The sequence below is a fragment of the Hermetia illucens genome, chromosome 1 (assembly GCF_905115235.1).
Source record: "Hermetia illucens chromosome 1, iHerIll2.2.curated.20191125, whole genome shotgun sequence".
NCBI lineage: Eukaryota > Metazoa > Arthropoda > Insecta > Diptera > Stratiomyidae > Hermetia > Hermetia illucens.
The window spans coordinates 29,786,184-29,800,094 of NC_051849.1; the positions used below are offsets into that span (position 1 = coordinate 29,786,184).

At 42.6% G+C, this 13,911-nt stretch overlaps 1 protein-coding gene across 1 annotated transcript in view; it reads right to left on the reverse strand.

The window, feature by feature from the left end:
- Nucleotides 1-1,135: 1,135 nt before the first annotated feature.
- LOC119655536 overlaps nucleotides 1,136-13,911 on the reverse strand; it is a 34,277-nt gene continuing 21,501 nt past the window's right edge. Inside the window, exons 2-7 of the mRNA XM_038061452.1 lie at nucleotides 3,385-3,455; nucleotides 3,120-3,320; nucleotides 2,791-3,051; nucleotides 2,549-2,708; nucleotides 2,283-2,365; nucleotides 1,136-2,226 (exon numbers count right to left, since the gene is read on the reverse strand). Coding sequence (XP_037917380.1) covers nucleotides 1,851-2,226; nucleotides 2,283-2,365; nucleotides 2,549-2,708; nucleotides 2,791-3,051; nucleotides 3,120-3,320; nucleotides 3,385-3,455 — 1,152 coding nt within the window. The 3' untranslated portion in view covers nucleotides 1,136-1,850. The remainder of the gene's footprint in view (nucleotides 2,227-2,282; nucleotides 2,366-2,548; nucleotides 2,709-2,790; nucleotides 3,052-3,119; nucleotides 3,321-3,384; nucleotides 3,456-13,911) is intronic.

Here is a 13,911-nt window from a genome sequence, read left to right on the forward strand (position 1 = left end):
TGTCGCTGAGAATGTGTGCTTCCAAAAAAGCGACGCGCATGGCATACTATGCGAACTGGGATGAGGCAGCTCGACGTTGGTCGAAGCAACTAAAAACAGAAAATAAGTTAGAAAATATGAGATGAAGCTGAAAATTCGATGGTCAATCTTAGCCTCGAGTCCCAGGTTTCAGTTTCGGCCATAGTCGTGGATGCTTATGATTTTCCATAAGGGATAAAATAGTACAATAAGTCATAGTGCTGGAACTATAGTTCCTTATTTGAAAAATAGAGATGCAACTCGAAGCTTCTATCCGTAAAATATCGCAGTAAATCGATCAAAAAAAAGAAACTATTCTTTATCCACTGTTCGTGCCTTAATAAAACGATGGTCACAGAGAATGTTTTCATTCACATTATCTTTAGCTGATTTATGATTAGTTGTAGTCTTTCTGTGGTGTGTGAAAAGCCTATTTTCATATATATATAGTAATAATACGATATTAGTAGACGATAGTGTAACAGTCCAATTTGGGACCGGAGAGAGCACTTCATCTCTAGATAGTACTGGTACTCTAGGAGACAATGCGGTCGAAATTACCCCCGCTCGGGGTTACTAGCCTGATTTGATTCAGGTACTCATTCACAGCTGAGCCCGCCCAGTGAGTTCAGGGTTGATACATATCCTTTTGTCAACAGTGAGATGTGACCCGTGATCTTCTGTTGCAATAGCTTAGTGCTATAACCAGTAAAACATTCCTACGATTCGGACAAAACACATAGTAAAAAATGACCACTACAAATGCTGGATGGCAGCAGTTTAACAAGTTCGGTGCTCACATGATAACAAGCGTTTTTGACAGTGGCCTAACCAAACCCTTCCCATCAAAATTTATTTCAAGACAAGGCCAACAATTTTACTTGTAAATAAATTTATAGATAAATGACATTTCTAAGTATACTGCGAAGCAATGAATGGGCTTATCAGCAATAACAAATATTTCAATTTCCTTACTTAAAACTGATTAAAATCAACACAATGAATGCTTTTAAGTGAATTAAATAGTACTCCGTCCAGATAAGAGGCATTTCTATTTCTTATCGCGAAGCCACTCAAAGCACTACTTACCAAATTTTAATTCTGCCGAAAAAGCTTCAATCATAGCGTATCGAGTCCATAAAAATAATAAAAACCCCATTTATGTTCATCTTATATTTATTATCGGTCTCTTCTTGGTCTTATTGATAACAACAGTATTTATCAGAAAATAGAGCAAACGTATAACTATCACTTACAGTTTATATACAATGCATGCGAATAAATATAAATAAATGCAATGAAAAACAACGCATCAAGCAATTTGAACGGAACTAAACGAACCAAGAATATGTGATGTGCACTCATGTGTTAACCGAAACCAAGTGGTAGAAATATTGTCCCAAAAATAATGTGCAGAATGCTTAACAAAATATGAATAAATAAATCAATATCACATATCTTGTATCGTTTCTAGTTAGTTGAAATTACGAATGCATTTTCACGTTTTCAAAATCTCGAGTTTATCATGAAAGTTGAGAAAAATAAATAATCATACATTCTCTTTCCCATTTCACTCTTTGAAATTTCGAAAGCGGCGAATGTATGGTTCAATGATCCAAATGAAGTCTTTCTCCTCGTATGTGAAGTGGCTACAAATCTAGTTTAATCTTTCCACACTTTTGGCATGTTTCCAGCTTTAAAATAGTGAAAAGATTTCTAGATTGTTGCAGATTCATGAGAAAAATCGACATGACATTTTCAACTTTCATGTTAAACACTTCGAATATCCTTCAAACCACCTTAACGAAATATAACTTATAAACACACTTAATCTACAAATCACTGCTGGACCTTCGTCGAACATATTTTGCAAAGTAATCAGGTCTCCAACATTTGCACGATCCAGGAATCAGGAACCAATCGTAATAGAGGCGCACCTGGAAGCACCCAATTTCATCATGTCCGTCACAATGCGGGGGCTTTGGACTCGAATCATTATTCACCCCATCTGACGATGTCGCAACCCCAGCTCGTTTTTGCAGATATTGTTGGTACGCTTGGAAATCTTGAACAGAGGGTGCTGTTGTGGATGGAGTAGTTGATTGACCCGCTCCAAATTGATCTTCGGTATTTGGGTAGAATATCTCGGCAACTAAAAGGCTAACCCAGCGGGGAGAAGATAAACAACCTCCGTCCAAATAATGGCACCTGGAAAGGAAAGATGACTGATGGGTCCTGATACACTGACCAAAAATAGAGCTTACCTTGCTTGAAGACATCTGGTTACCTCAACTGTTTGTGTGAAGTAGCCTTCGTATGGTATTTGCACTACATATCGCCATGATCCCTACAAAAATCATAAAAATGTGAGCAACCTACAATCCCCTTTAACTGTAACACAACCCACTCTTGGAAGGAAGACATGTAAGGGTAACTAACTTCTTGTAAAGTCTGCAATAGCCAGTTTAAGATTTCTAGCCTATACCCTTCATATTGAGCTTTACATTTCAGTTTCAAGGGTTAATCCTACCTGATAGTTCTTAGCAAACACTGGGGTTGCGTATTCTACTTTGGCTGGGCACGGGGTTGGTGGTCCCTCATATCGAATTGGGCCGGGTTCTTCCCTACGTTCAGCTGCTGCGATCGGTTGTGGGCTGTCACCGTTGATTGCACGATATAAGGTACAAAAACTAGATAATCAAAAATCATGATCAGTAACATAGTCTTATCTACGTATATATGCTATACATAACGACATGATGTCACACTTACACTCCACCTCCGTCACAGAACTTTCGTGGTGATCTTTTCTCTTCAGTCTTTTGTTCAATTTGGATATCTTCTTCGTCGTTACCCTCTTCTGGTGCATCCCGTTTAGTTCTCACATGATATCTGGTATCCAATCCATTGTTATCTATTGTCTCCACTGGCTCATCGGGAATAATCTGAGTTACTTTAGGTAGAGTATCGTCGGCCTTGAGTACAGGTAAAGTTTTAGATAGAAACTTAAGTGTCTGATTTCGGATAAGTTCACTGTGGAAACAATGATGTGTGATTTGAAACGCATATTACGTGAAATTAACGAAAAAGCAAGCACTTACAAAGGATATGGCTCGCCTAAAACATTTTGCCTCAACGGGTTTCGGGGTATTTGCCCTTTATTCAAATCTCCACAAATATTGCTAACAGATACGTATGACTTTTTGTTATGGATATTTTTGCAGTCCACATTTACATGAATGTATGGTGGGGGTCGAACTTTCGGTGGCGTGGCTGAAGGCGATTCGACAAAGGCATAGTATCTGAAAAGATGAAAATGTTGAAGCCTAACCAAGAAGTATGAACTAAATTAAAAGCGAATATTACCCTTCCGGTGGTTCATCGTCCACCATATCTTGTTCGCGAGCATGTATGCATAATGTTAACGCTATAATAATCTGCAAAGAAAAGAAATATTTGATTACAATGTTCATTCATTCTCCTTTGACTTGTATTTGAAAAGAGTTAAATATGAAATGGTTGAAAAACACCAGCTAGCTGAAAGGAAATTTACCGATATCGGTCAGTTATCCTCTGTCTGACTGTCATAAGCAAGTTAATTATTATAGAATTGGATAATTTGGGAATGAACTTGGATAGCTGTTGAGTCTTGAGAAATCCGTTAAATTACGTTCGTAAAAGTCCAAAGTACCGGTATCCAATCTAGGCTCTCATACCGTTCCTGCAAAGTTTCTTTTCATGGTTACTCATTTCGTTCCTTCTCTCCTTCCTCTGGTGTCCCCAAGGCTTTATACTTGGCCCGCTACTCTTTCTGTTTTTTATCAATGACCTCGCCTCCATCCTCACCTGCCTGTATTTGCTTTACGCAGACGACCTTAAATTGTTTGCCTGTGTTTCGGCTCCGTTGGACTGTGCTCTCTTACAGTCCAACCTTGATAATTTAGTCCGTTAGTGTTTGGTCAACAAGCTAACACTGAATGTCAACAAATGCCACTGGATGTGCTATTCGCTTAAACCCTCCCCAACATCCTTTTCCTATTCTCTCAGATCTCGGATATTACTTTCCGTATCGCCTCGTCTCATAACACACGTAGTGCGGACATTTTTGATGTACCCTTCGCGGAGCTCGAGATTTACTTCCACTCTCCGATCCCGAGGCTATGGCGGTCCTACAACGCCCTACAGCTTGCGTCCTTCGACTCTATTTCCTTCTCTAGTTTTAAGCGTAAAATAAGCCATTCACTTGCTCCTCCCCCTGAGGACAATATGTAATAAGGCACTTTGTTTTCTGTGTATTGTCTTCATTAAATAAATAAATAAATAAATCCCCTTGTCGTAGACCGTTGTTGATGCCGAATGGTCTCGAGAATGATCCTGCTTCTTTTATCTGACCTCGCACATTGGTCAGAGTCAGCCTAGTTAGTCTTATCAATTTCGTTGGGATACCGAATTGTCTCATGGCCGTGTACAATTTTACCCTGGCGATCCTATTATAGCATAAAACCTGGGAAATGCCTGCTGAACCAACACCAACAGCTCTACTACCAAACCCTATCTCCACCTCCACGTGGTGACCGCTGGGAGCTCTTTCTTAACGAAAAGCTGCAGACGGAGAAGGATGAAGGCGAGTCTCCCGCGCCTAAAAACGGGACAAATTGTACCAACTGGTCCTCCAGGTTGGGGGTTGGGTAGGGCTGACAACCCTACACGGAAAACAACCGTTACGAAGCCACAACAGGAGCCTCGGATAGGACGGATATTAAAACGACGGACCCGGCAACGACAAAGGAACAACGATTTGCGCATTTTCTCATGGAACGTGCGCTCCCTGTACAGAGATGAAGCTGATAAGCAGCTAGCCGATACCCTGTCCCAATATAGGGCTGATGTAACAGCGTTGCAAGAGATGCGATGGACAGGGACCGGTTTCCTGGAGAAGAGCCACTACACCATATATTATAGCGGCCATCCAGTAAACCATGTGCTCGGAGTAGGTTTCTTAGTCAGCCAAAAAATGAAACCTGCTGTTATCGGCTTTGAAAGTATAAGCGAACGGCTATGCACTCTGCGCTTGCGAGGCAAGTTTAGAAATATAAGCCTCATAAACGTTCACGCCCCTACAGAGGAGACTGCAGAGTCGGAGAAGGATACCTTCTACGAGGCAGTAGAAAGAGCCCTCGAAGCCTGTCCCAGATATGATATCAAAATCATACTTGGGGATTTCAACAGCCAAGTAGGGAAGGAGCCCGTATTCAGGCGATACGTTGGCTCCCATAGCTTACACGAAAAAACAAATGATAACGGACTGCGGACTATTCAATTAGCAGGGTCACACGAAATGGTTGTTGGAAGTACCTGGTTTGCGCGGAAAGCGGTCCAGAAACATACGTGGGCCTCTCCAGACGGGACCACTTTCAACCAAATTGACCACGTGTTGATCGAACGCCGCCACCTCTCAGCCTTGATGAATGTCAGAACATATAGGGGGGCCAATATAGACTCGGATCACTATCTCGTTGGCATGGTGCTCCGAGCTCGAATAACAATACCACCTAGAATCCCCTCTGACAATCAGGTGAGAGTGAACACTGAAGCCATCCACAACACAACCCTCCGCGACACCTATAAGAGGGAAATGGATGCCGCAATAACCGCACTCAATAGAGGACCTGGAGATGAAGCATCAACTAATGATCTTCACAACCACCTGAAGAACGTTATCATGGATACGGCCACAAATATACTTGGCCCCAGCCGCAAAAGGAGTCGGAACGGCTGGTTTGACGATGAATGTAAGCTAGCAACGGAACGGAAGAATGCCGCATACCGAGTAATGTTGCATTCTCAAAGAACGCGGGCACGCGCAGAGACTTATCACGAACTCCGTCGAGCGGAGAAGCGACTTCACAGACGGAAAAAGGAAGCCTGGGAGAACCAACAAGTCTGTGAACTAGAAAAGTACAGGGAGCAACCGCACCAGGCGCGGAAGTTTTACCAACAAGTCAGCAGGATGAAGCCTTATACACCTCGATGCTCATCCTGCCGAGACAAAGAGGGAAATCTGATTTCCGACAGAATGGGCATATTAGAGCGATGGGTTGAGTACTTTGATGAACTACTGAACAACCAGAACATCGGCGAGTTGGAGGTCCCGCCAACTGAAGACGACGGACAAATACTGCCACCACCAAGTTTAGGAGAAACAGTCCGTGCAATTCATCGGCTAAAAAATCATAAGTCGCCAGGAGCCGATGGAATTACAGCCGAATTGGTTAAATATGGAGGCGACCAGTTACACCAAGTGGTTCATCAACTTGTGCTCAAGGTATGGGACAGCGAATCAATGCCTGACGATTGGCAGCGAGGCATAATCTGTCTCATACATAAAAAGGGAGATATCACACAGTGCAGCAATTATAGAGGTATCACGTTGCTGAGTACCATCTATAAGATATTCTCCACTATCTTGCTAGGCCGGATAGCCCCATACGCCCAGAACATCATTGGCCCATACCAAAGAGGCTTCACTCCAGGCAAATCAGCAACAGATCAGATTTTCTCTCTGCGGCAGGCGATGGAAAAACTGTTGGAATATGGACAACAGTTGCACCATCTGTTCATCGACTTTAAAGCCGCCTATGATAGCATAGCCAGGGTAAAACTGTACACGGCCATGAGAGAATTCGGTATCCCGACGAAATTAATAAGACTGACTAGGCTGACCCTGACCAATGTGCGAGGCCAGATAAAAGCAGCAGGATCACTCTCAAGACCATTCGACATCAACAACGGTCTACGACAAGGGGATGCGCTATCATGCGTCCTCTTTAACCTGGCCCTCGAGAAGGTGATCCGTGATGCTGAGGTGAATGCAAGAGGTACGATCCTCTTCAAGTCCACCCAACTACTGGCCTATGCTGACGATATCGACATCATGGGAAGAACCACCCGAGACGTTCAAACTGCCTTCATCCAGATCGAGCAGGCGGCGCGAGATCTTGGGCTGCACATCAATGAAGGCAAGACAAAATACATGGTGGCAACGTCAGCACCGAAGACGAATCAACCAACAACATCAAACCGCACTGGTCAAACACAAGCACGAACAAGAATAAGGATAGGGGAATACAACTTTGAGACCGTTGACAATTTCTCCTATCTAGGGTCGAAAATCACAACCGATAACAACTACGATGAGGAAATCCGCGCACGGTTGTTGTCAGCCAACAGAGCCTACTTCAGCTTACAAAGACTGTTCCGCTCGAAACGTCTCACCATAGGGTCAAAGCTCTTACTGTACAAGACTATGATCTTGCCAGTCCTCATGTATTCCTCGGAAACTTGGGTTCTTAGCAAGAAAAATTGCGAACTCTTGGCCGCGTTCGAGAGAAGAATCCTCCGAAGAATTTTTGGCCCCCTACATGAGGATGGACGATTCCGTAGCCTACACAATGACGAAATCTATGAGCGATACCATGACCGTACGGTTGTGGATAAAATCCGGCTCAATAGGTTACGGTGGGCGGGTCACTTAATCCGTATGGATGAAGATGATCCCACCCGGAAAGTCTATAAGGGCAATATCTATGGTAGAAAAAGAAGACGAGGCAGACCCTGCCTAAGATGGAGCGATGGCGTGGGCCAGGACGCCAGACAGCTTTTAGGGATATCGAATTGGTGGACCTCGGCGCAAAACCGGGATGTCTGGAGTTCCTTATTAAGGCAGGCCTAGACCGGATACCGGTTGTTGCGCCGTTGATGATGATGATGATGATCCTATTATAGGCGGCTTTAAAGTCGATGAAAAGATAGTGCAACTGATGTCCATATTCCAACAGTTTTTCGATCGCTTGCCGCTGAGAGAAAATCTGATCTGTTGCTGATTTGCCTGGAGTGAAGTCTTTTTGGTATAGGCCAATGATATTTTGGGCGTATCCGACGTAGCAAGATAGCGGAGAATATCTTATAGATGGTACTCAGCAACATGATACCTCTATAGTTGCTGAACTATGTGATATCTCCCTCTCTTCCCTGGGACATATAATGTCTCTTTGCCAGTCGTCAGGCATTGATTCGCTGCCCCACACCTTCAGAATAAGTTGATGAACCGCTTGGTGTAATTGGTCGCTTTCATATTTAACCAATTCGGCTGTAATTACATCGGCTCCTGACGACTTATAATTTTTAAGTCGATGAATTGCACGGACTGTTTCTTCTATACTTTGTGGTGGCAGTATTTGTCCATCGTGTTCACTTGACGGGACATCCACCTCGCCGATGTTCTAGTTTTTATTACATATTCTGAGAGTTGAGCAGAGCTTTTATTACATATTCTTTATATACATTATCTCAAGAATATTGTCACCAAATATCATAATGATCGGAACATTAAGTCCGAATAGCTGAGTTGTTAGAGCACAAAGCTGTCATACGGAAGGTCGCGGTTTAAATCTCACTGGTGACAATGGGATTTGTATCGTGATTTGACGTCGGATACCAGTCGACTCAGCTGTCAATGAGTAGCTGAGTCAAATTAGGGTAATAATCTCGGGCGAGCGCAATGCTGACCACATTGCCTCCTACAGGGTACATTAATCCTGTAGTGTACCGTTACAGTCTTGAATGAAGTGCTCCAGCACACTTCAAGGCCCTGATCCAATTGAATTTTTGCGCCAACGATTATTTTTCGAGTTGTCACAATATAGGCAGGTGCCATGATTTTACCTAATACTAGCACTAAGTGCCAAGTATTTAGGCTCGGACGATCCGACGTGATCAGCCCATGTTTGTATTCAAAGTTCTGCTGGATAACCTTATATACAGCATTATGCCAGGGGATGTATTGCACCGGTGCCATAGCAGTGCAGCCAGAAATGAGATGCTCCAACGTCTCAAACGTCGAACCATACATCCTACACTGGTCGTTCTCCACCCGTTCTTTCATGATGAGCTTCATTGACTTTACCCCACCCAGAGGATTGAAAGATCGATCCTTCAAGTTAAGTGGAGTGAGCCCACAGTCTGCCTTACAGATAGCCGCATGCAAGGGACTCGCCTGCTCTTTGCTGTAAAAATAAGGGCGCAGCTAGTCGACTTGGCGATGATGTTATACCGCCACGTCAACCACGCCCCTAACTCCGATGCCACGAGGTAGGTTCATCCGCTCCACAGCAGAGTTCGGATGATGTATTCGGAATTTGGACATAGTTATCCATATCCGCCGCTGAACGTTTTTCAGATCGGTCTTCGTCCACAGCAATATTCCGAATGCGTAAGCCAATGAAGGGATAGCGAATACATTCAATGCGTTTGTTTTATTCTTCCCCGAGAGATGCGATTTCAGCACTAGCTTTACACGTCGCAGGAATTCGGACAGCCAGGCATTCTTCAGATCACCTACTCGAGCATGGGTTCCTTACAGAATTCCTAGGTACTTGTAGAAGTCTGTCTCAGTCATATCTTCAATGTGGAGGTCACCAATGATATGTCCGACATGCGGCTCGTGATAACCTTTTCGGATGGTTTCGATTCCCCATTTGTCTAATTCAAATTCCATCCGAATATCACGGCTGAACACGTCTATTATTCGCAGCAGGCTTCTATGATGGTCGTCAGTACCAGCATACAGCTCGATTTGATCTAAGTACATCAAGTGTGTCAGTTCGCACTTAGCACGTAGGCCATATTTAATTTGCAAAACCATGCTCTTTAGCATCATTCAGTCGCCATGAAACTAAAGGAGACTCAACGAATCCCCCTGGAAGATATCCCTCTGTATACGGATGGGCTCTAAGGTATTGGCACCCTCAGATGTACGCACTGATAAGGTGGTACGCCACCATTCCCTGACTGTCGCCAAAAAATTTATTAGTTTCGGTTTAATGCGATACAGATGCAGGACATCAATTAGCCAGGTATGCGGGACGCTAGCGAAAGCCTTGGCATAATCGATATAGCAACTAAAGAGATTTCTTTGGCCTCTAATTGTTTGTCCTACAACTACCGAGCCGATAATGAGTTGCTCTTTGCAGCCCCTTGACCCAACTCGGCAGCCCTTCTGCTCCTCGGACAGAATGTTATTGGTCTCGAGGTAGACATTGACCCTTCCACTAATAATGGACGTAATGAATTTGTAGATGGTCGGTAAGCTAGTAATCGGTCTTGTGTTTGCGGGGTCCTGCACCGTGTCCTTCTTAGGGATAAGGTAGGTAATCCCCGCAATGAGGAAGGGTGGAAATTTCTCTGGCCGACTCATGGCCTCATTTATGCTGTTTGCCAACCGACTGTGTACACTGGTAAATTTCTTATACCAGAAATTCTGCACCCGAACCAGACCTGGGCCCCTCCAGTTCTTCGAGCTGTTCATGGCTCGTCGAACTTCCTCTTCGGTAACATCCGCAAAATTCATGCCAGGCATATTGGCATGGCGGGTGCCTTCGGCGGTTATCCACTCAGCATGCTGGGCGGGTAACCCCCAAATTCCACCCCAATACTCTTGCGCTTCCGTTACCGAAAACTGCGCTGTCTGGACGCTTTGTTGGGATTCGTTGAGAGATCTGAAAAAGCTCGCGTATGTTGCATTCTGGACACATCTGGAGTGACTTTCGCCATACCGTCGTAACCGACTGCATATAACAGAAAGTTTCTGCTTTAGTGTGTCCAGACTTTTTCATCAGTACCTTAATACTTTTCTCATTTTTAGTAGTTTTTTAATAAAATAGATACTTTTCAACAGAAACCAAAACGACGTTAATATTTGACAATATCACGTTCTGCTAAGTGGCAAAATAACTGAAAGTATAGAGCCAAGTATTGTGGGTTTCATACTCACCCGGCCAGAAGACACCCGTTCATCTCCGAAAATAAGTTCTGCTTTTATGAAGGAATCTTTGACTTTTTGAATTCAGTTCTGTGGTCAGGCAGAATTAAAATCAGTATAGGTAAGTCAATATGGAGCTTAAAACTTACGACATACTCGTATACACAACCTTCAGGCATGGCAGCGGGAATCAGTTGAGACTTCAAAGCGACCAGAGTGAATAGTTTGGAGTTTATTGACTAGAATATGAAAGAGATATACTCTAATGTGCTGTTTTTTAATTTGCTACAAAACGCCAAGGCCGATTAGGCATAGATCAACCGTTTGTCTTCCAATATTACATCGACCAAAAGTAAACTTCCTTCTGGGCACGAGAATGGTTATTGTATAATGTCCCACGCGACTCTATATGTCTCCAATTCAATCCGCGGAACATCTCCTCCAAATATTATTTCGAGAGGGTATTCTAGAAAGTTGCGAACGAAATTTCTCCCGATGCGAATCAATGTAATTGCGCACATAACATTAAAATTGAAGTTCGAATTTGATTGGTTTGTAATTAGAATCTGCTCATTTTTCTTGTTGTGCTAATATTTTGCTTGCAATCGGTCTTTTGAAAGGATTTTTCTACAAATACTAACGTCGCATCGGTCTCAAAGCATCAACTGCCGCCATTCCGTTCTAGCTTGAATTTAATGGATACTTTTATGATTGTTATAATGTGCTGGGCTGACTTTGTTTTTGTTTGTCCAAAGCGTCCGCAGAGAGCAAACTTCCGCGTATTAATTAACTCAGCAAAATCTGATATTGACAAATATTAATTTCGTTTCGGTAAATATTGGAAAATTATGGAAAATACTAGTCTAATTCGACCGACCAACAGTAGCAGTGGAATTAAATCGAACCGTAGAGCTAATCTAGCTGGTCGCTCCTGGCGCCTAGAAACCTCCAGCGTGGATTAGAAGGTGCGCCACTATCAGTGGTTATCCGAACGCATTAAGAAACATCACAGTGCTTATAACCGCCGGGAGAGGACCTGTTTCGCGCTTGCCTTTCACAACGTATGACCTTCAAACTAGAACACGAAGGCCGGGTTTACAATGTGATAATTCCTGATAAAAATTAGTTATGTATGTAAAGAAAAAACGCTGTTGGGTTGAACATATATCCAACCATAAAATCCACAACCTCTAACTAGACCACAGTTGAAGATATACAATAAGCTCCTAAGGTGCTATAGCTCGAAACATCTTTACGGCCATCCGATTGAAAGTTACAAAAGTTATGAGCAAACCATATGCATCCACATTAAAAATGAGGTAGTCATCCAGTATCTGGTTGCAAAAACTCGCACAGTCGATATTAGAGAGTAAAGTGCATATTTCAGACGAAGGTGAAAGGTAGGAAATTAAACCTCAACTGAAATTGGAAAATTAACAGGAGAAAAAAACGACAACCATCCTCAGTCTCGTCCATCACATTGCATACATAGGAATGCCCACGACAACAATTTCTCTAATAATTTCTCCAAAATTCCAAACGGTAAAAACGTTTTTGGACTGGGTGAGACACAATCAATGCGAAATTTAAGTAGCTCATGGCGATATGGTTCTTCATTCTTAATTTTATGACGTGATTGTATGTATAATGTTTATAATTCCACAGGTGAGGTGTTAGCCACGGTCGAGCGTGACGCGGTCGATGATCGCATCAAAAGGTAGGTGTCTGACTCAAACACTTACTGGAAACAGGTCACTATATTTTGAGGCCAATGCTCACCTTGTTTACGAATTCAACAACAAAAGATCCACGCGACGTCGTGAAATGCCTTGAACGGATGGCGCTTTTGGCTGTGGATCAACCGCCAGACCCAGACCTTAATGGATCCACGCAGAAAGTATTCCGGAGAAAGGTGGAGGCGATGAGTTTGCAACAATACGCAACACGCTACTATCGGGCCGTGAGCGTAGGTGTCGAAAACTGGGCCCCGGCTGCACGGGAAGATGGAGAACCCAACTAATTGTTGCTATTCGAAGTTTTAACTGAACCGTTCATTCCAGCTCATTCAAATATAAATTAATTTCGATTTCTATTCTATTTTCGTCACATACGGTATTGATTTTGTGAACCGGATAGATGAGTAAGGAGATTTTCAGATAAACAAAATACAGAAAATCTCGATGGTTACACATTCATTCAGCTCCGTGGAGCAAACTTTCTTTTTCGTTGAGCAAACAAAATACCTACAACGTGAGCTATTTCCAGCCATTGTCAGCCGGTGAGAAATCGATGTTCATTGGGACTTTCATTCTAGTAGAAATCTCCCTTTGTTTATTTGAACATTCAAATGGGTTGGAACAAAAAAATTTAATGGAATAATTGTTTCCTGAACGTTTGTGAATACTTTATTTAAAAATATCTTTCATATGTTCATTTCCATATAAAAAAATATGACGACGCAAAAACAGCAGGATAGTGAAAATTACTTCAGAAATCCCCGAGAGTAGCAATGAAGCTTTACATCAACCCGGTGAAATATGAAAAGAGGGAAAGTCGCTATAGGTCGACAAATATCTAAGCATCCCATCTTCTACTAGTTGCTTAATTAGCCTTTACAATCTGCGAAAATTTCACTACAATTTATAATTACCACAAGTTAGGAGAGGTGGATCAAAGAAACCCAAAATGTACAACTTCTACTATAAACAAATCGGAAAACCGGAAGCTAGACGCTTCAGGTATGAAAGGTTTTGTTTACTTCTTCTGCCAGTATATTTGAGTGTAGAACTATCTCTTTGTACGTAGCCCGTTATGTATATGCATTCAGCTTGTCTGACTACCCGCTTTAGTATGATATTGATAGTTAGTTGCAGTAAATTTACACGGTAAAGTCGACTTTGAGTACTGTAACTTTGTTACTAATAGTATGATTTTGATCAAACTTGGGGATAATATGCTTCATATTACACCATATACAGACAGCTTCATGATTTTTTTCAGATTTTTCGGTTAGGTAGTGTCTGAGAATGGCTCTGTTAAAGAACTCATCATTTTCCACCCTTCCCACTTCGCGC